The sequence below is a fragment of the Lathamus discolor genome, chromosome 18, assembly GCF_037157495.1.
Source record: "Lathamus discolor isolate bLatDis1 chromosome 18, bLatDis1.hap1, whole genome shotgun sequence".
In the NCBI taxonomy this organism is placed as follows: Eukaryota; Metazoa; Chordata; class Aves; order Psittaciformes; family Psittacidae; genus Lathamus; species Lathamus discolor.
The window spans coordinates 1049064-1068943 of record NC_088901.1 but is presented as its reverse complement, the minus strand read 5'-3'; the positions used below and the strand labels follow the sequence as shown (position 1 = coordinate 1068943).

General features: G+C 40.4%; 1 protein-coding gene across 7 annotated transcripts in view; it reads right to left on the bottom strand.

Annotated features, from left to right (window-relative positions):
* Nucleotides 1-19880, bottom strand: part of ZMYM4 (zinc finger MYM-type containing 4) — a 39185-nt gene that overhangs the window by 6947 nt on the left and 12358 nt on the right. For 4 of the 7 annotated variants that reach the window (XM_065697904.1, XM_065697907.1, XM_065697908.1 and 1 more), the window contains 23 exons: nucleotides 18819-18886; nucleotides 18054-18224; nucleotides 15216-15294; nucleotides 14529-14781; nucleotides 13753-13927; nucleotides 13424-13636; nucleotides 12850-13000; nucleotides 12096-12211; nucleotides 11693-11965; nucleotides 11059-11209; nucleotides 10619-10791; nucleotides 10105-10255; nucleotides 8485-8625; nucleotides 8165-8202; nucleotides 7471-7615; nucleotides 7069-7190; nucleotides 6526-6697; nucleotides 5899-5952; nucleotides 5609-5788; nucleotides 4750-4844; nucleotides 4035-4206; nucleotides 2183-2334; nucleotides 837-948 (listed from right to left, as the gene is read on the bottom strand). In XM_065697904.1, the coding sequence (XP_065553976.1) occupies nucleotides 837-948; nucleotides 2183-2334; nucleotides 4035-4206; nucleotides 4750-4844; nucleotides 5609-5788; nucleotides 5899-5952; nucleotides 6526-6697; nucleotides 7069-7190; nucleotides 7471-7615; nucleotides 8165-8202; nucleotides 8485-8625; nucleotides 10105-10255; nucleotides 10619-10791; nucleotides 11059-11209; nucleotides 11693-11965; nucleotides 12096-12211; nucleotides 12850-13000; nucleotides 13424-13636; nucleotides 13753-13927; nucleotides 14529-14781; nucleotides 15216-15294; nucleotides 18054-18224; nucleotides 18819-18886 (3357 nt within the window). The remainder of the gene's footprint in view (nucleotides 1-836; nucleotides 949-2182; nucleotides 2335-4034; nucleotides 4207-4749; nucleotides 4845-5608; nucleotides 5789-5898; nucleotides 5953-6525; nucleotides 6698-7068; nucleotides 7191-7470; nucleotides 7616-8164; nucleotides 8203-8484; nucleotides 8626-10104; nucleotides 10256-10618; nucleotides 10792-11058; nucleotides 11210-11692; nucleotides 11966-12095; nucleotides 12212-12849; nucleotides 13001-13423; nucleotides 13637-13752; nucleotides 13928-14528; nucleotides 14782-15215; nucleotides 15295-18053; nucleotides 18225-18818; nucleotides 18887-19880) is intronic. The other 3 variants (XM_065697905.1, XM_065697910.1, XM_065697909.1) reach the window with 3 other exon arrangements.

Genomic DNA, 19880 nt, shown 5'->3' with positions numbered 1-19880 from the left:
TTTCAGCTAATCTTCTACCTTAATGAACTGCAAATTCAGACCTATCATAAACAATTGTAATACCAATAAACCCAAGGACACTGCAGGCACAAACATAAGAGGGAGCATGGAGAACCAAGTTGTGAACAGCATGATCTTCCAATACCTGAAGAATGGAGATAAGGCTATAAAGGAAGATTGCAGACATGAGGAGAATCTCACTAAGTTCTACTTTCACTGTATTAACCCATAGTCAGCCAACTGCAAAAACGTGTAATTCCTAAGATGTGGAGCGTGAGTTTAAATTGTACCATCTTTATATACAAATAGCCCATTGTGATTATCATAAGTCAGTTAGGAAAAGGACATATGGGGGGTTATAAGACATTTGTAGTGAAAAAATCCCAAGCCCCAGCACTGTATGCAGCACTCTATGAGTAACTGGATTATTTCTGTACTAAAGAAAAAGTTAATTTTCTAAATGGATACATGTATGAAATTGCCAACATCACTCGAGTTTCACTGGTACTCTGAAAATAAGATCTTACTAATAGAGCTGGTGTCCAACTTGATAAACTGCATGGACCATAAAACTTGAGGGAAGAGAAGAACTAGCATGTTGACTACCAGAATGGAAAGCTTTTCTTTCAATGGAGTTGAGAGATTGATCAAAGGCAGAGATACATTTAAGTGTAATCCATGACTGGTAGAGACAGACATGAAATCCATGATGCTAGTCTACCACAAACAAGTACATGGTGGACAAAGAGGAGAATGCTGCTTCATGGCACTGAGAAAATATTAGTTTATCATATGGCTTTGTCATGCAGCTACACAAAACAAAATAATTGTCCTACCATTTGGAAGAATTGTAGGTTCCCAGATTTTCAAAAGTTTTGTAAGTTCAATCATAAACCTGGAATAGGGCTCGGTAAAAATGTTATCTATTCTACCATTCTCAAACAGGTACTACAAGAGAAAAAAAGGAAGACATACAGTTTGTGATTATATATAACATTGCAGAGAAGATACAGGACATCAGAGTCTTTTCCTTTCTTATGTCCCAACATCTCATGGTCCAAAAATCTTTGCTGAAGTCTTCAGTGAGATATCAACTCAAACTTTCTGCAGGGACAGGGACCTCCCCAGTATGAAATGAGAGATCTAAGCAAGAATTATTGTTAATATTCCAAGCTCTAGAGCTCTTTTCTGAAAAATCATCACCCTCTGTTAAACACTCTTGAAAAAAGTCTGTCCAGAAAACCCAGAGGAGTTACTGAGTATTTATGTGTTGAAAAGAACTTCACGTGCTACTACCTCCTGGCAACAGACACAGGCCCAGCGCCAGGCTGCTGAAACAGCTCAACTTACAGCATCAAGACAAAGTCCCTTAAACTCTTGTCAAGCAGCATTTAAAAGAAGTTTTCTACAAGTCAGGAGTTTGTATCAATAAATACATCAAAACTGGAACACGAAAACATCACTGTTCCTCCCAGACCTTATTAATGCCTAGTCAAACAGTAGGTTTTACAGCAGAAGTAGCTTTTGAGTTCTCATTTCCAAATGAGTGTTCAGGAAAGGAACAAGCTGGCTATTCTAAAAACAAAAAAAGCCACTAACAGAAAACGACTGAATACTGAGTTTTAAACAGAAGTTAGTATTATATTAGGTTTGTTCTGCAACTGTTTCAAGGTAGGTAGTAAGGACTTAGCTGATGACTTCCAGCATTCATTAATTTCAGTGCACTTATTCCCATTGTACTTTATTTTGCCAACACAGCAGGTACCTGTCTGGCCACTGAAGGAGCTCAGTCTTTGCTGAGTAACCTCTTCCTTGATGTTAGAGAGCAACTCTTTGAGATCTAACATTCCATCATAAAGCAAGTATTTCTGAGGAGCAAATCTTTCCTATACGTGAAAAACAATCAAAAAGGTACCAAGCCTAAAGATTCGTGCCTAGGTAGAAACACCTTGCCCTCCATGCCACGTTCCTCCCAAGTATAGAAGAAGCCTGTTCATTTTGACCATAAAAACGTCCAGACAAATTAGTCCAATGCGGGATTAAGACAAGAATAAGCACAAAAATTATACATTCTTGCCTCCTCTACAAAAAGCAAGCAGCTACATAGGACTATGAATATAAAGCATAAATAACCAGGGCAAGTTCTGTACGTTGCCAGCAATACCCTAATTGTCTGAGTTACCTGCTGAATTCCAAGGCACAAGTATAAGATGCTGTCAGGATCATATTTTTCTCCATTTGGTCTCCGCACCTCTTGAATAAACTGGCACAAGCCAAAACTCAGCTCAGCAAAAGTGCATGAGAGAATGTCCTCCTTGAGCTTCACAGGGCGAACTGTGGCCAAGAAAGTTGTTAGAAAAATTAACTTAATTCAACAGGTTAATCTTCACACATTCCTTATTATTTCTTGTAGGAACTATTAAATCTTCTGTAGTATAGAACTATTAAATCTTCTATCTTGTACCTTGTATGAGTAAACTTGTGAACTATTTCCTATCTGTTGGTCAGCAATTTAATGAGGATTTGGACAATAAAAGCCAAACCACCTGCATGTGCAACCAGCACAAACACTGCAAGTGAGTAACAAGGCTGCAGGTATTTAAAGCTGAAGTTAGGCAGTGTGCTGAACGTGGCAATGACTGCATGCACTTGAGGCTGGCAGCGGAGGGTTAATAAATAGATTTCACCTCCATAGCTGGACTCAGGGGAATCCTGAGTGAGAGCAAGATCTTGAGTATTTCCTGATAGTTCTGGACATGAGTTAAGGGCAGGGAAATGGAATGAAGAATCTAATGGGACATGTGTGGGATTTGGCAAGAGAAGCAGAGCATCCAGGGAATTGATCAAAGGATCTGCAAGGAAATTACCAGGTTTGGGCACTCCACAACTTACAGAAGTGCCTGCTTGAGACCAACAAGGGAACCTTTCTGGGAGGGGCTGTGATGGACACAGTTTCCTGGAACTGACTGTAATTATTTGCTTCCTTAGCCACAAGAAAAAAACACAGTAACTCATGTGATTACTCTTCTTCTGGGAAACAAAACCCAGCTGTTCTCATGTAATGACAACACAAATTCCATGTAAGAGGAAAAAGCAGATCTCCTTCTAACTACAATCTTTCCCTTTGGGATCTTTCTTATATAAGCCCTGCCACAGTCAGTCCTTCACATTGCAGAAGTATTTAATACGGTTTGCTCTCTTCCCCACCATCCTCAAGAAGCTCAGTTATATTACTCACTGAAATTCTCTGCCTGACTCTGAAAATGTGCCCACAAAACTCTCAGGGCAAACAGGTCAGACAGATTTGAGACTGGGGAATAGAGGAGTTGGACACTGCCAAGTCCCAGGACTGCTGGCTTGTGTAAGGAAAAAGAAAATAATTCATAAGTAGAAAGAAAAACCAAAGCGACATTTATACTGCCATTATCGCCTATCGCCCTCATGAGATGCAAGGAACAAGCTGTGCCTTTTAAAGTTAGTTTCAGCCAGGCTGCAGCACAGACTAAGTGGACTTTGGAAAGTTTCTTTCCAGTTGTAAAGCCCAGAAACAAGCTGTTTTTCATGTTGCAGCACACAATTTTCTTACAGCAAACCGTTCTGCTGACAAACAAATACTTTGTGAATGTGTCAGCTACAGAGGAAAAAGATGGAGCCAAGTTGGTGTTGTCAACTTAGAATTACGGCCTGATAATAACTGACTAAAGATCTGCAGCTGCCTAGAGCAGCCCTTCTACAACTGAAGAATTACTACATTCAAATGAACATGAAATGGAGGTTAGAAGAGTAACATTTCTAATACTGAAAAGGAATCTGGTATTTTAGAGCCTGTTACAACAGATAACAGATCAATTACGAATGTAATAGCCATGTTTTTTAAATGTATGAGAAGACATAAGACAGTATTCCGTAAAATCTTTCCTCCACCCACAGATACTTTAAAGCTCAGTAATACCTAATCCGAATTGTTATTTGAACAACATTCCGTGCCAAGTGCTCTTCAGCTAAGTATTTGTTTCCACAGAGAGAGAATTTACCTGAAAACTTCAGGTCCCCTTGTTCCTCCTGTGCATTTTTCCATTGGACCCAGTTTTTCCAGGCATTTACCCCATACATATACTTTAGGGTCATCCCAGAAACAGAGCATCCTGCGTAGGAGCCCTGCATCAGATTCCGGGGCTCTACAGAAACTACAGACTTCTTCCGACCCTACAGGCAAAAACCAGAACAAATGAACATTTAGTAAGCACTTTGTCTATGGATGCTTAACTTGATCTAGTATCAAAAGGCTGTTATGCTGACAGGATAACAAAATCCTACTCTCATGACAGAATATGAATGGATATGTGTGCATTTTTACCATGTGGACAAATATTAACCACATTTGACAGAAAAGGTGCAATAAAATACAATTCTCACTGTGATAAATATGCACAGAAATCTATTCTGCTCTAGCTACACAAGCAAAAATTGAGTCTTTCCTGTAGGTTATGACTGTACTTAAAATACATCACTTTTGGCATTTTTTGGAAACATATAAAAAATGTTCTGCACTAAAAAGAGCACTTATTCTACCTAGCTGTGAGGAGGGAGAAAATCTTCTATAACAGAACAAGAAAAAATATACAGCATAGTTAAATTGAATTCTCATTTTCACCCTGGAGCAGTATTTATTTACTTCTGAGAATAAGCATGCACATGATAATATTACTTCAAATGGAAGGAACTTGTGTTCCAGAAGTACTTTCTTACCCGTCTTTTTGGCTGTGGGAAGCCATCTCTATGTCTCCGTCTTGCTCGTGAACGTGAATGCAAACCCAGTCCTTTACTGAGAGGGTCAAATGAGTCTGAAGTCAAATCAACACCATTAAGAGTTTAATTGTACGATTTAACAGCCCAGGTAGAAGTGTCACTTAGATACTACGGAGTACTTTACATCTGACAATCACACCTGTATGTTCAAATAGTGATTTACCTTTGAACAGCTACACAATCCATGTACCTTCTGTATAAATAAAGTAAATTCACAGAAGAGGGAAAAGGTCTCCTCAGCAGGTGTACCTATTCAGGCAAACATTCTTATGCAACACTCAGATTACATTTCACCTGCCAGAAAGGAGATTGAGATGAGCTCTTAGGCAGAAGCTCTTCCCTGTGAGGGTGCTGAGGCGCTGGCACAGGGTGCCCAGAGAAGCTGTGGCTGCCCCATCCCTGGCAGTGCTCAAGGCCAGGTTGGACACAGGGGCTTGGAGCAAGCGGCTCCAGTGGAAGGTGTTCCTGCCTGTGGCAGCGGTTGGAACTGTGTGAGCTTTAAGGTCCCTTCCAACCAAATCATTCCAGGATTATACCTAGGGACACAGAAGGGATAAATTCAAAGAAGTCAAGCAAGGCTACCTGCTACTCCTTGTCAGAGGTTCTGTAGAACACTATCTTTAAAGACATCAGTAGTATTTTAAATCCAGTCATTTTTTGCAGGGCTGACATATTACTGCAGCTTTAAATATCCAGTTTACTACTCATATCCTTCACAAGCTGGCTGCTGGTACAATGCTTACTCAGAAAATTTGTGTACTTTTATACAACAATGCATTTTTATTCACATTATACTCACCTGATGGAAAATCAGCCTCCAGGTCCTGTTCCACATCACCTTTGGAGAACTGCTTCAGTTCTGGATCTGGTTCTGGCAGGGCATTTGATCGTAAGGCATAGTGATTCAACTCATCCTCCCAGCTGTGCGGAGTGGACACCGCTTCCGATTCTAGATCACCACTGTAAGTGCTACCTTGGTCTGTAATGACAATGATCAGATATATCATGGGTAACGGCGGACAAAAAGAGGAGTTTGTAAGAAAAGATACTGCAGGATCAAAATCCATTTACAAAAAAAATCTAACTGACCTTTCTCAAATATCTTGGGGTCCAGGAAGAGCTCATGCTCAGATGTCTGAGATCCTTTAGAAAAAGAAGAAAATCTGTATCTACAAATGACTGACAGCTTACACAACTAATACAAAATACTCTGAACACCAAAAATCTATGTATTAGGTCATAGCACTAACACACGTGACGTGTCCTCTTCTCCACTACAGTTCTCCTAACAGCTTTCTACCTTGGTCATGCTGCTAGGGGAGAAACAGGAATGCAGAACTAACCCATACTTGCTTTTCCAAACATTTCCATCCTTCCATGTTTGTTATTTGAGTCATTTTAGACAAGATATTTCGTTTATTTCTTTTCAGCTTGTTCCACGTTTATTAAATGGGATAATCACTGTCCAACACAGTCTAACCTGCATCACCCTCTAAGAATTCACCATAAGAAGCCTGATAGGAAAATATTCTTGTAATGCAGGTGCTTTGTCTTCTTGATTTTGACTCCTCCTAATGCACAATGATAATACCTCTAGCAACTTGTTACTGTCAACAAAAGTATCACTACTGAATGTTGACTGATAAACCTTTGTGAAATTACAAAAGCTTCAGGAAGGTGCAACTATATCCAGCACCTTTTAAAAACATCACATACCACCATGAGAGTGTGTTTTTTCTTTCTCCTCGTCTTCTGCAATCATTTCTGCCATCTGAAGGAGGTCAGCTTCAAATGGGTTTGTGGGAATCTTTTCCTTTATATCCTGAATAGTTTCAATGATCTTATCGGCATTATCCAGGGTAGTTGGGAAGAGCATGGGAACTGGTACCTATGGAACACGTGGAAAACATTAGATTGATAGATTAGACTGATTAGACAGCATGTCTGGGGGTGAAGGGAAACAGCAAATACACAAGGAAGGTTCTTCTCATTTAATCTTACACATATTTTAAGACTACTGAATTTAACTTTAAAATCATTCCAGCCTGGACAACTTGTTTCATTTCTGCAATAACCCTGCAAACTGGTAGCTTTGTATAATGATGATCAACCAAACGCGATGTGATAAAGAAAGAAAATGGTTTCAAGGACTTCAAATACCACTTGCATGACTAGTCTCAAAACCCAATGACACTGCTCTGTGTCCTGTTCAGGAGCAAGACTGTAACAATTTCTCTAGTGAACTGAAGTATAACTTACAGGTACTGGCATCCCAAGTGGAACTGGTGTGTATTGAGTGTAGAGGTGAAGGGGCACTGGCACAAACACTGGCACAGGAACAGGTACCACAATGATCTGGGGTTGAACAACTTCTTCTTCTTCTGTTATACCAAAAATAGAACAAAACAAAAATTGCTTAAAGATATGACCACCAGGTACACTCCAGAGTGTGCGTAAGACTCATCACACATGAAGCTTCATGGATTTCAATGAATAGGAAATGCCTTGTAACTGCTACTTGGAAAATACCATACAACAAACTGAAAACGATTTAAGGTTCTAAAATACAGTTTTATATACTCTCTCTCCATTACATAAATCACTCATTGCTCTCTCAACTGCAATACAGACTTCTATAAAACAGGTGGATTAGATACGTACCTGTCTGGCATTCTTTGTTTTGTGTGTGGGGTTTGCATGAGGTGGCCTTAGTCTGTGTGATTGGCTTGCACAACAATGCTTTGTTTTTGAGAAGCCGAGGTGGTTGCGATGATGGCAGCTTTAGGGCATCTGTCTGAGTACTGGCCTGTTTGGAAAAATACATGAGGACAGAGTCAATATTGGTTTGATGGATATCGTAAGATTTGTATTTGCTCTCTACTACGGGAGACTGAGCAATCTAAAACTCCCCTTGGTGATAAAAAAGATCATTTAAAAACCATCGCAAACCCAGCTTGCTAATGATGTATTTCAAGCCCCAGCAGCCTATGCTGGTCCCCTTCCTCCTACGCTATTCCTCTTGACATCACATCCCATTTCTGGGCACTGAAGGTGGCCTCGAGTACAGAAGCCACACATGAATTGCTTGAGAACTACAGGCATCTCAAGAGCGACAATTTGACAAGCTTTGTCTTAAAACCTCTAACCAAGCTGTCAGTAGACACAGAAAGACTTTTATACTGTACAAGTTCTATCCATTACTTCAAAAGCACACCTGCAAGCTGAATGCCTTTTAAATTCCAGTCACAACCAGGAAAAGCAGTTACAAAATGTCAGCGCAAAATTCTTGGGTACTTTACTTGTTATTGATACAATCTGGGTGAAAGTGAGAAAAAGAGGCTCTCATAAAACTTACATCTCCTATTATTTTTGCTGTCACAGTAGGGACTGCACCTGTGAAGGAAAAAAAACATACAATAGCCTGTGTACATCAAGGACCATAACCCAAACTCTGACAAGGTCAAGAAAAAGAACTCCCACTGAACCTCATTCCCTGGTGTATGTACATAAATGTAAGTCGTTATTTAGATAAGGAAAGACAAAACTTTAACTGTCTGCACTGATGCGAAGCAGAATGAAGAAGTGGCTCTTGTCCTCAGCTGGAAAAGATCCCTGAGCAAATATCAATGTTCAAGAGTAGAGATTTAAAAATGCAGGTATGTGCAGCAGTCTTACCCTGTAAAACATTGTTGGAGTTAACTGTAGGCTGGGCAGCAGGGGTGCTTGCAAGGGACACCACATGTGCTATGACAGGAGTTGAGTCCTTTCTCAAAGAAGGAGGGCCTGATGAGGAAGCTGGTGCCATAGAAAGATTTGCTGGACAGAATGAGCATAAGAAAACTAAAATAAGCAATAATTCATAAAAGAGCATTTCTGAAACAACACCCACCCTCCAGATTTAACTCCAAATTAAAAAGCCTGCTGCATGAGAAAGGAATACAGGTGCCAAACTGCAGCGTTTCAGTGTAAATAGGAGCTGGTTCCACAAGCAAACTTCAGCTTTCTCCAGTCACTGGAACATTTCAGAAGTTCGCCATAGGATGAAAGTGGCTTTCTCTTTCTAATACTATGCATATTAGAGAAGCACTCAGGAGATAAGAGGACTGGACGCCTCACTGTGCTTGGTACAGAACATAAGTAGTACAGGAGACAGCTGAGATCCTGACAAATACTGAATGAGGTGAATTTTATGAGCCTCTCACAGGAATTTTTAGGTTCTTTCCATTTGAAAGCACCATTCATTAACACATCACCACGAATCACCACATTTCATCCAACAACACTGTTCTGAGGCACTCCATCACCCTGGAAGTCCCCAGGACAGAGAGACGCCTGGAGACCAGTTTTGCACTTGCCTCAGCTGAGGCCACAGGCCCACTTCTGCAGAAGCAAGCATCTTGCTCTCCTTAGTAACAGCCAAATGTACTGACAAGATCAGGAATGTCACACTGTCCAGTTATGGCTTGGAAGTATAAAGTTACTTATATATTTTACTCTTATTCATGGCAAACAGCTCCCACTAATGTAAGCAGCAGATATGCACAAAGCTGAGGAGTTGAGTATGGCCTGGTACACACCATAAACTTTCAGTTAATATTCCTTATTGCTTGTTGGGTACCTTACTGTTGCAGTCACCATCACTCAGTGGGAAATTATGCCCCTCTTTAGGATCAGTGCTATTTCTGCCCTTTGTTTCGCTTCCTCTTCCTGTCTTTATGGGCCTTTCTTCCTTTCTTCCCTTTGCATTTCATTCCCTACAGAAACTCACAGTTCCTATTCCTGTGGGCTTCATTCCCACCCTCCTTCCCATTCCATCCGCTAAAATAATGAGCAAGGGAACAGCTATTGGACACATTAATCTTGGCATTGGCACTTCAAGAATCAACACTTACTGACACAGAAGCGGTAACTCCTCATATGCCTACAGACTACATAGGACCGGCTATTTAAAGTGCATAGATGGAAATCTCTATTTACAACTATTAAGTCTACTAACTTCATCACTTGTTTTTTTTTTTTGTTGAATGAACGTTAACATTCTACCATATCTGGCTATGTGGTGTCAAGTACAGGAGACAAGTAGGTATTTAACATGTCTTCAACAGGTTTCAGTACATTTTACCCATAAACTGTGTGTTATGAAAGTGTCTGAAAAGCAAGTGCTTTTGTTTCTTCTCAACCCCCCCCCCCCGTAAAAGATACATCTTTAAAAGTTCACTGAATCCAGTTTCCAAATACATTTCCATATCACTATCATGCACACCAAAAGACAATAGTATCCCCAGTCTGTTTTACCTGTGTTGTTTGGGGGTGGAGGGTCAGAAGCAATTTGCTGCTTACAGAACAACAGAATACACAGCAGATTGCAAAAATGCTTGATTTCCCCATGCCATTTCATGGACTCACTGAGTTTACCTTGTCTCTTACAACCATCACACTTTGCCATCTAGGAAAAAAAAGCGAGGGAAAAATTAAACACACTTGTGAATAGCAACAAAGTGTATAAAAACCCCTTTGCATCCTGTTCAGCAAATACAGCGTGAAGAAATCTGTCAGGGTGCATCATTTTTACAGGGTAACATACAGCAACATAGCATTCAGTATCTATCTTCCCTGTATTAGGTTTTCTCTACATAGAAAACTGGTCCTCAAAAGTTTAGAAGGATTTACTCAATCTCTCACATACATAGAACATATTCCCATGGACACAGAACTCAACTACAGGTAGTTCACATAGTTCCTGATGTACAAATGTTCTTTTGCTAACACATTTCTATTCTAGAGGTTGCTATGTAAGAATACTGCTTACCTGGTAAAACAAAACTGTGAATTTAGACATGCACTCCTCAGAGCAAAATTCCTCCATTTTCCCCCCAAAGAGATTCTGGACCAGTTTAGGGGAAGCCTGTAAACAGTAACTGCACATTTTACAGTGGTTTCCCCAGCGCTTAGCCAAGTCATGTTTATAGAGCAGTTTACAACCTAAAAGAAGAGAAAATAGCAAAAAACCAAAAAACATCCTTTAATATCAAAATTACATTTGCTCAGCAGCTCGTTCTTGTGTTTAGTTACGTCTGTAATAATGTTGAAAGATGAACACGCATAGTGTGGACAAAGTTCTGTGTTTCTAAATGTAAAACATTCCCAGTTTTCTAACCTAAAAAGATTAGGTTTCTCTTATCACCAGTAATTTTAAGACAGAACACTTCTGACTTGATTTGTGCGAGACACAGTGCTGCCCTTCCTTACCTTCACTACAGAACGTTTTGTCTACGCCTGAGAATCGCACTGTCTCCTTGATAATCTTCTCAATTTTGCAGTATTCACACATTGCCATTACACTGCTCTTCTTCTTATATTCATCACAGCAGGTCTTCCCACAGAACTGGAACATTTTACCCTGCACCACAGCCAGAATGTTTTGGGTTTAATGTTTCAATGTTTCACATTCCAAATCATATATTTTAATCTTTAATAAAAGCTCAGAAGCATAATCATGCCCTTGGAAATCAACAATGGACAGCAGATAAGCCTCCTCATTTAGCTTTATAACAAATACAGCACAGTTTTCTGCAGAAAGCCTTCAACAACGTGCTCTGTCCTTGCATTAAAAGGATCATCTCTGGGACCAAGAATCAGGAATGTGCTTGCCTAGGCAGGCACTCATAGGGTTTGGTTTTTTTCCAGAGGTTTTCCTGTTTTTAAGATCAAAGAGCTAGTATCAGTATTAATTTTAAGAATCATTAAATGATACCAAGATCAGTTCCAAATTCCTTCATAGCAGGTCACAGTAAGCGACAGAGCAGTACTGACAGGCCACTGCATATACTATTTCTTGGGTTTCTGTTAAGAAATATGAGCTTGAAAAGTCCTAATTTATTACCTTGTAGTCAAGCAGTTCTGGTTTGGTTGTAAACAATCTGTTGCACTGCTGACACCTGAGTTTTACAACAGGGCGGGCAAAAGTGGCTTGCTGGGACTGGGCAGCCAGCCTCTGTAGACCAGCTGCAGCTGAACTGCTCACGGAGCTGGGGGACACAGTTGAGGTGGTTCCACCTGCAGATACCATCGCCCCTGAGGGAATGCTTACAATGACTTGACCTTGTGACAGAGGTACCACTGAGGAGTTTGTTCCTGCAGGCTTGTTGAACAGATTCTGCAGGAAAGCACATTGAGGAATAGAGCTCATTTTACAATATTATAGATTTCACCCAACATCCCAGGTATTTCCACCACCAATTCATTAGTCTGTTAATTCAGCTAAGAAGAAATCCTAAATGTCATACCTGAAAAGCTGCTACACAACTGTAGCTGCAAAAATTGCGTATGCTCCCATCAGACATAGCCAAATGATACTGAGGGTGTGATGAGGTTTTACAGCTGTTGCACTGAACTTGAACACCTGAGGATGAAACAGAGAAGAAAAAGCAATTGATGCAACATCAGGCTGTATTGCAGATACTTTTGCGCTGTGCACAAAAGAACAGAGAATCTGAATGACAAGCCAAAGTACGTACAGAAGCTCAAGATTAAGTTTCTACAGAAGCAGACACTGCAGCTGCAATGCCTGTTGCTTGCCAGATCCTTTAATTAATCTCCCAGTATCCCTAGGATGTCAGTAAGCATTTTTCCATTTTACAAGAAAAACAGCTGAGAATACGTTTGCCTAGCTCAATGCAACATTAGGCAGAGGTAGCTAAGCTGATCACCCTGGAGAACAAGGAGCTGAACAGTCACAGCAGGGATATGGCAAACATTCAGAGGAGTGGATTTGTCTAGCTGGGCAACATACCAGCTGCACTTGCAAGAGAAAAAAATAGATTAAGGTTTATTGTTATGTTTAAACTCACTAAAAACAAAGCTGTTAGGTTTATCTATAGTCAGAAGTCCTTAAGATCCCATCTCAGCACCTCCCTTTAAAAAACAAAGCCACCTCCCACCCTCCTAGAAAAGACTATCAGCCTTAACTTCCAACACAAATTAGTTTAGGCATGAGCTATGTGAAATTATGCTTCTAAAGAAGTGAAAGGATAAACTTACCTGCGGAAGTAACCATCTTTACTCTATACGCTGACAAGCAGTTAACAGAGCAAAAGAGTTCAGTTTTTCCCAAGTTATTTGCGCTCTCGATCATCTCGACTGACGATCTCAAAGCCTTACACAGCGTGCAAGGTGTAATTTTAGCTGACTTCTGTGGAAACACGAAAATTGGTCATTCTTTTGGAACTTAAGTGCCTTTATTAACCTGGAAATAAATCACTGACATGAATATAATAATTATCAACTAATTATTACTTTTCCTCTCCATTTAATTCAAATGCTACAATTTAGTAGAGAATGTTCAAACGGGGAGCACCTCAAAGGCTGAGAGAAGTCACAGTGGACTGCTGCTGAGGGGGCCCAGTGTGTCTTCCCACACTGGAATACTCTGGTAGTCAGTTCAGTGGTCAGGGAAACAGTGCAACATGTCGGGGCAAAGATTAAGCACTGAATGGCAAAAGGAGTTACCTTAGACTTAGACAGTAACCAAAATGATCAAGTAATAAATTGGGTGCTTCCTGGAACACTCAAAATCTAATCAAAGACATACTTTTAGTGTTCTATCAATATATACCTGCTTGTATGCTGTCACACACGCTGAACTGCAGAACTTCTTTGACTGTCCCTCTATCTGAAGGACGTGACATTGTCCAGAGCCACTGTAGCAGTATCCTCCACAATTCTCACAGCAGTTCATAGTCAGGTTGTTAGCTGAGCGGAACTTGGAGAAGCAGGCATCACTGCAGAGCTTGTGTACAACGTTCTGGTAATTCACTTCGTGTCTAATCTGGAAGAAAAGAAAGAATATATAACAAAGATAGAGAGAATATGTATGTTCACCTCTCAGATAACCAGTCGTCCTGGTCTAATGGAAATTAAAATGAAAAAGAAGTTTGCAATTACCACTGCATTCTTCTGGCACATGCTGCACTTGCTTGAAATGCTGTTAGTGTGAATAGTAACAACAGGTTTCCTTTTCAGTTCGTATGTAGAAAGACAAGACTGGCTGCAGAAATCCTTACTGAAGTTCGTATTGTCAAACTGGGCAGTGATTACATCCTTTGGATTTAGAATGTCTCTATGGATAAAAAGAAAAACAAACAGATAAAGAATTAATTCTGGCTTCATGTCAACTTGCTGTCCTTTTCTGCAGACTAAACATTCTCTAGAAGAGGGTGGATTCATTTAATTTAAAGCTTTTCTTTTTGCTGAGCTAAATACCTGACCTCATTTTTCTTTGCCTATTAGGAAAATAGCTAAGAAGTAAAATTCTCAAGTAGGTATTCTGTGAACCACTTTGCACCTGGACTTAGGAGTGGCCTATAAATACATCAAGCGGCGTCACTAAATCTTTTCAAAAGAAACTGGGAAAAGGGAACTGTTTTTACAGTCTCTACTAAAAAATATAAAATTAGAAAGCAGGATGGGTGGAATAACCCCCTTTATCAATGAAAATACCAATCATAATGGGGTAGGGACCAAAAAAGTCACAATTTCTAATCACCAGGTAGTTGAGTCCAAAACAGTCTGACTCGTGTTGCAACTTTCTATCTCTTATCTCCCATCTACAGTTTTGTTTGTTGCCAGATTTAAGAAACTGAACTTTCTCCTTATTTTTCTCTCAACACTGGCAGAGGAGTTTCAAATTACTACTACAATAAATTAAAGCCCCGTCCTACTTTGAGCAGCTTGAGCAGGTTTTCTTGGTAGAAGCTGGTGGGCGAGAAGCTGGAACAGTGTATCCAGTGAGGCACAGTGTGGAGCAGAAGAGCTGGGTAGAGCCTTTCCTCTGGTATGCGGTTTGCCCCTTCTGCAGGATTTTTTTACAGCCAGAACAGGAAACCCGAACAGCTGTGCTTGGAACTGAAGGAAGCATTTTACTCATGCCAGAGGATGCCACAGCAGGCTGGAAACCTGATGACAGCTGTGGAGCTAAAAGGAAAAAAAAAACACGCAGAGAAAACATAGAGTAACTGTTAGAGATGGATTTAAACACAACTCACTTGTGTGCAGGGGCAAGCACAAAGCTTATGACTTCATGTGGGTTGTCAGAGTCTAAAGGAGAATTAAATAGCAGATGAACTCTCCATAATTACATGCTCTATGCTCGTTTTCTGTGTAGATTGTTTCAACTACTCTTAAGACTGAGAACGCACTTTTAACATCCCTAAAAAATAGTCAATTTTCCTATGCCTCAAATACAATTGTTTTAGAATTTCTGAATTTTATTGTTCTTTATTGTTACTAGTTCTTTTTTCCTACTGGGGTCAGACGTAGCAAATGAAATCCAGAATAACCTGCAAGCTATTTGCAAAGGTGACATATTTTACAGACTTAAATAAAGTTAAGTCTTGGCTATTCCTTACCAAGAGGACTGCCACTGACTGAAAATACGGCACTGATTTTCAGCTCCCCTTCCTGAGATTTTGGCTGTTGGCCGTACTCCTATAACAAAAGGAAAGGAAAAGGAGAACAAATACACACATGTAAAAACAGGTTACATGATTTCTATTCTTTCATAATGTTGCATTCAATCTTAAGGACAAGAGAGTCCCCTAAGCCTCCTCCAAATGCCAGGTTTACAGATGTTGCTGTACGACAGCCACACACAGAACCTGCCCAGAGGCTCACAGCAAACTACAAGCCAGGGTCTCATGGGGAAACAGAAAAGCACGGCTGCAGGTGCAGTCCCCCTGCCAGCTGTACTCCAAGACACCTCAGAATTCACCCAGACAAAGCTTAAGGGAATCCTCTGCTTTCCATCACACAAACTTCCCATCTAGAAGTGTTCTGCTGTCCCTGCTCCCACCCTGTGAAACAAACTCTGTCTTCACATTAACAGATGATAATAATGAAATAGAGACTGGGACCTAGATGGTGAGAAGCATGTGGTACTCAATCATGAGTTAAGTACCTCAGAGTAGCCTAAGGTGAAGCTTCTCAGCAGACCAAAGCTGGCACCACTACAGCCAGACCATCACAGTCCCTGCTCTGACTGGCTTCAGCGAGAGGGGAATAACCTTACACTTCCTGCAAGATGAGAAAATCCCTGCAGGCAGTCGCTTGTGGAGTAGCTGACATACTATAAATTACTAGCTGACTCCACAGCAGCTATTCATACTTTGACACCATGCTTCATGCTCTCCGTAGAAATGTGAACCATAAAGCAGCTTGTAACACTCTACATGTAAATCTTAATAGGCTGAAAAGCATAATCTCTTGGAACTCCAGAGATGGTAAGATTTAACCTACTTACAGTCATCTGAGAGTAGTGAGGCATGATGTCACGTTACGACTGCGCTCAATTCACAGCTGCTGTCTGGCTGCAAGGTAAGCCAATTCAAAACCACTGAGCAAAGTTAAGCTCTCACTTCTCAGTGGCACCAAGCTGCTCCCTCAGCTTAAGCCATCTCCTAAAATCACACACCAGCATCCATGTAACACATGCTTAAACTTAATGCTTCTCTTACTCCTGTGGGAAAACGACAAATTTCTTCACTAAGGCTACCAAACTATTTCCAAGAGGTTTCCCGGGAGTACAGGCAATGGTATTCATTCATCATCAGACTAAAACACTCAAAGCTCAAGTGAAAGAAGCTTTTAAGCTGTGCATGCGCATGCTGTGATGATGGGGTTTAAAGCACCATTTTTTTAATAGAACAATTTAAAGACTAGTTCTTTGCAGACAGACAGGATTTTAAGCATTTTAACTGCAGTTTTATCCTTAGTCAATAAGAGGCAAATCCTGACATCAACTGTGCATGATCAAGCATAGTTTCACAGCAGTGAAACTGCTGAAAGGCAAGAAGTTCAGCTCCAACTATTGGTCACAGCCAGAAATGCTCTTCTCTTTCAGAATGGATGAAAAAAACAAACCCCCACATTAATTCCAATCTAAAGCAAAACAAAATGAACCTTCATCAGTTCTCATACTTCTCCAGTATCAGGCAGAGTTGATGATTCCAGGATTTTACTCCAGGAATTAATCTTTTGGACAATATAGTATTTGATAATGTCCATCTAAACCACAACAGATATTTAAATCCTTCAAGTCTTCACTTTTACTTATTAATATGATCTTTGATAACCATGGACATCTTGCATTGCATTCCCCACAAATCCACACAACAGATGCCATCCTAGGAGGTCAAAGAATAGAGATTTAACCAACCTACACGTGGTTTGCCATTATATATGCTTAAGGAAAAATAAACCCAATCTCATGACACTGAACAAATCAGAAGGGCAGTGAAATCTCAACAGTTTCAAACACTTTGTTTGCTTCTTTATTTTATTAAACCAAGAGTATCATGGGAAAAGAAGAAAACACATTGGGAAGATAGGACCAGGGAGCAGAGGAGGTTTAGCAGAAGCACAGACTGATGGTAGGAAAACTAATGCCTGCACAAGAACACCAGCACTCTCGTGCTGACGCAAGTGGGATGTTCTTGGAAGATCTGCACACCTTTAACTCCATGTAAAGTTTGGCATGTAACCCAAACATTAGCAGTGAGGAGACAGGAACTGCAACACAGATCATTTCCCTGGTGTCCTGCAGCAAACCAGTGGCAAAGGGACCAGCTAGAGCTCAGCAATCCTCGCCCCAGCACCACTCAATCCATAGGTCACTTTCTCCGTTTTGCAATTAGTGGACTTGTCCCTATATCATCATAAAAAATGTCAGTCTCAAGTGAGAAAGTCTCTTGAACACATGGTTAAATTGACTTCACTGACCTATACATATTTAAATGCTTTGCTAAGGTAAGACCTATAAGTGTTAATTTAGAACAAGAAAAACAACGAACCACTGTGCTTGCAAAGAGAACCTTTAAGAGGGAAGTAGCAGCGATGTGTCGTTTCAACTACACATCTGACTACTCACAAAGTATTCAGTGAAACATGATCTGCATTTTATTTCCTAGTGAGACCAAGTTGAGATAAAGTGTCTATACTGACACAGATTCAATCACAAAAGTTTTACGGCACTTTGCTTTGTCTCTAACTGAAAAGCAAAACATTTTCAGTGACATGGTAACATGACATCAAGAAGTTGGGGGTTTGGGTTTCATGGTAGCTTAAGAGGGAAAAATCCTTCTACTAAACTAGTTAAATTTCGGTCAACAAACCAAATAAATTGCTGAATTTTCATCCAGCTTATGCGGTCACTTGTCAGACCAAAATGAGAAATGCAATGGGAAACTTACCTCGGAATTATCAGGTTCATCTTTAATTTTGTCTAACAGTCCCTGCTGTGGGGCCATAGCTTTATCATATTCGTCATCCAAAGGCTCCTCCTTAATTCTAATATTTGGTGCAAAGGAATTCCCCAGCTCTTGTCCAATAGATTCCTTACTAGAAAATAGGTAGCTAGACTCCTGAAACAATAATATGAAAAAGAATTCACCCTCCTGCAACTGCCATTAGGAGTTGGGCTGCTACCAAGGGGAGTTTCTGTTGCTCACCAAGAGAAATGGGTCCTGCCACTGGAAGGTGGGAGACACGACGGGCAGCAAGCTGCTGCCTCTACCTCCCTGCAGCACCCTCTGTCATCCCACCCCCAATCCTTTTCACTCCTCTGGACAAAGCGGAAGCCACCCAGCTCTTTAAGTTGGTTGTCAGTAGGGGCATTCAGTTGTTTGGGCAGTGTCTCCTGTTGATAAAGCTGTTCCCTGTCTCATCTGGAAAAAAAGCAGCAGGCCAGATGGATGCATCCAGGTCTAGATTCCACTCACCAGTCAGTCAGACCATGCTGAACATCAAAGTGGCTACCAAAAGAATCCTCAATCCAAAGAGAGGGTCAGCAAACTTTTACAAAATAATATGCACTGCTTAAGGAGGAAAGATGGCTAAGAGTCAGAAGATCAGTTTTCCTGATACTCAAAATTTACACTCAAATACAAAATACGTATTTTGAATTATTCCAGTATATTGCTGCACTTGCAAAAGTGGTTGAAAGATCTATAGCTTACCCTGAAGTTAGTTTCTGGAGTTTGTGGAGCTAACTGCGTCCGTAATGTTTCTTCTACTTGATTATGAACTGAGGAAAACATATACATTAAATATAAATGAATACAGAGTCCAATGCATTTCCTTTAAAGCTATCTAGAGTCTCATGCTGATCCCCAACCCCATAGTCTGGCAGCACCTCAGAAGTGCTAAAACTACTTCCTTTTCTCCTCCCTGCAAATAAGATGGTATTCCTTAAAGAGAACTGACATTTTATTACTATTCTATTGGGTCATTATTTTTCTATTCCAAAAAAATGGCTGTGATACTCTGAGGCAAACTGTTCCTTCAGAATTTTCTACACCCCTGTGGGTTCTGAACAATCTGGTTTCAACACTTAAATCACAGAATACCTTTCAGAGCAACAACTTTCATCCTTTTCTTTCCTGTTCTACTCTTTTTTGCCTTTGCCCTCTTTCCCAGGAAACAGTAGTTTTTTAGCACATATCTTATAAAAACTCAGGATTTGCCTGGATCCTGGATGCTGCCTACAAGCATTTACTATTTCTATTTCAATTACTGAGTGCTCTACCTGAGGCTGCACAGCTTTCAGCCACAACCTTGTAACTGCAGCTATTTACAATTTTCTGGAATACATCTTTTGCACAGAAATATTCCTCACTTGATTTCCACCTGAAGGTAAAAGTAATGAGACATCTTTAACTCTTCTTTATTTTAAAAATATCTGTATTGCTTCTCTATCATTTGTGCCACCTGGAAGCACTGATTTACATACAAAGTTTAAATACCAGAATTGTAAGCTGTGAATCTGAACAAGCAGCCAGGAGGCTCTCACTTGCTGACCAACCCTCTCTCCATACAGTCTTCTGAATACAATTAAATCACACATTCCAGCCTGGTTATTCCTAACTCCTTCATTCACCCTTCTACTGTAACTTTCAGTGCTTGGGAAATCAAAACCAAGTGTGTGTGGGCAGAAAGACTACTGGCGACTGTCAGGCTCCCTCAAATGAGAAACAGATCACAGGCATCTCTGGTTCTCTCCATGTTGGCTGGACAAAGTC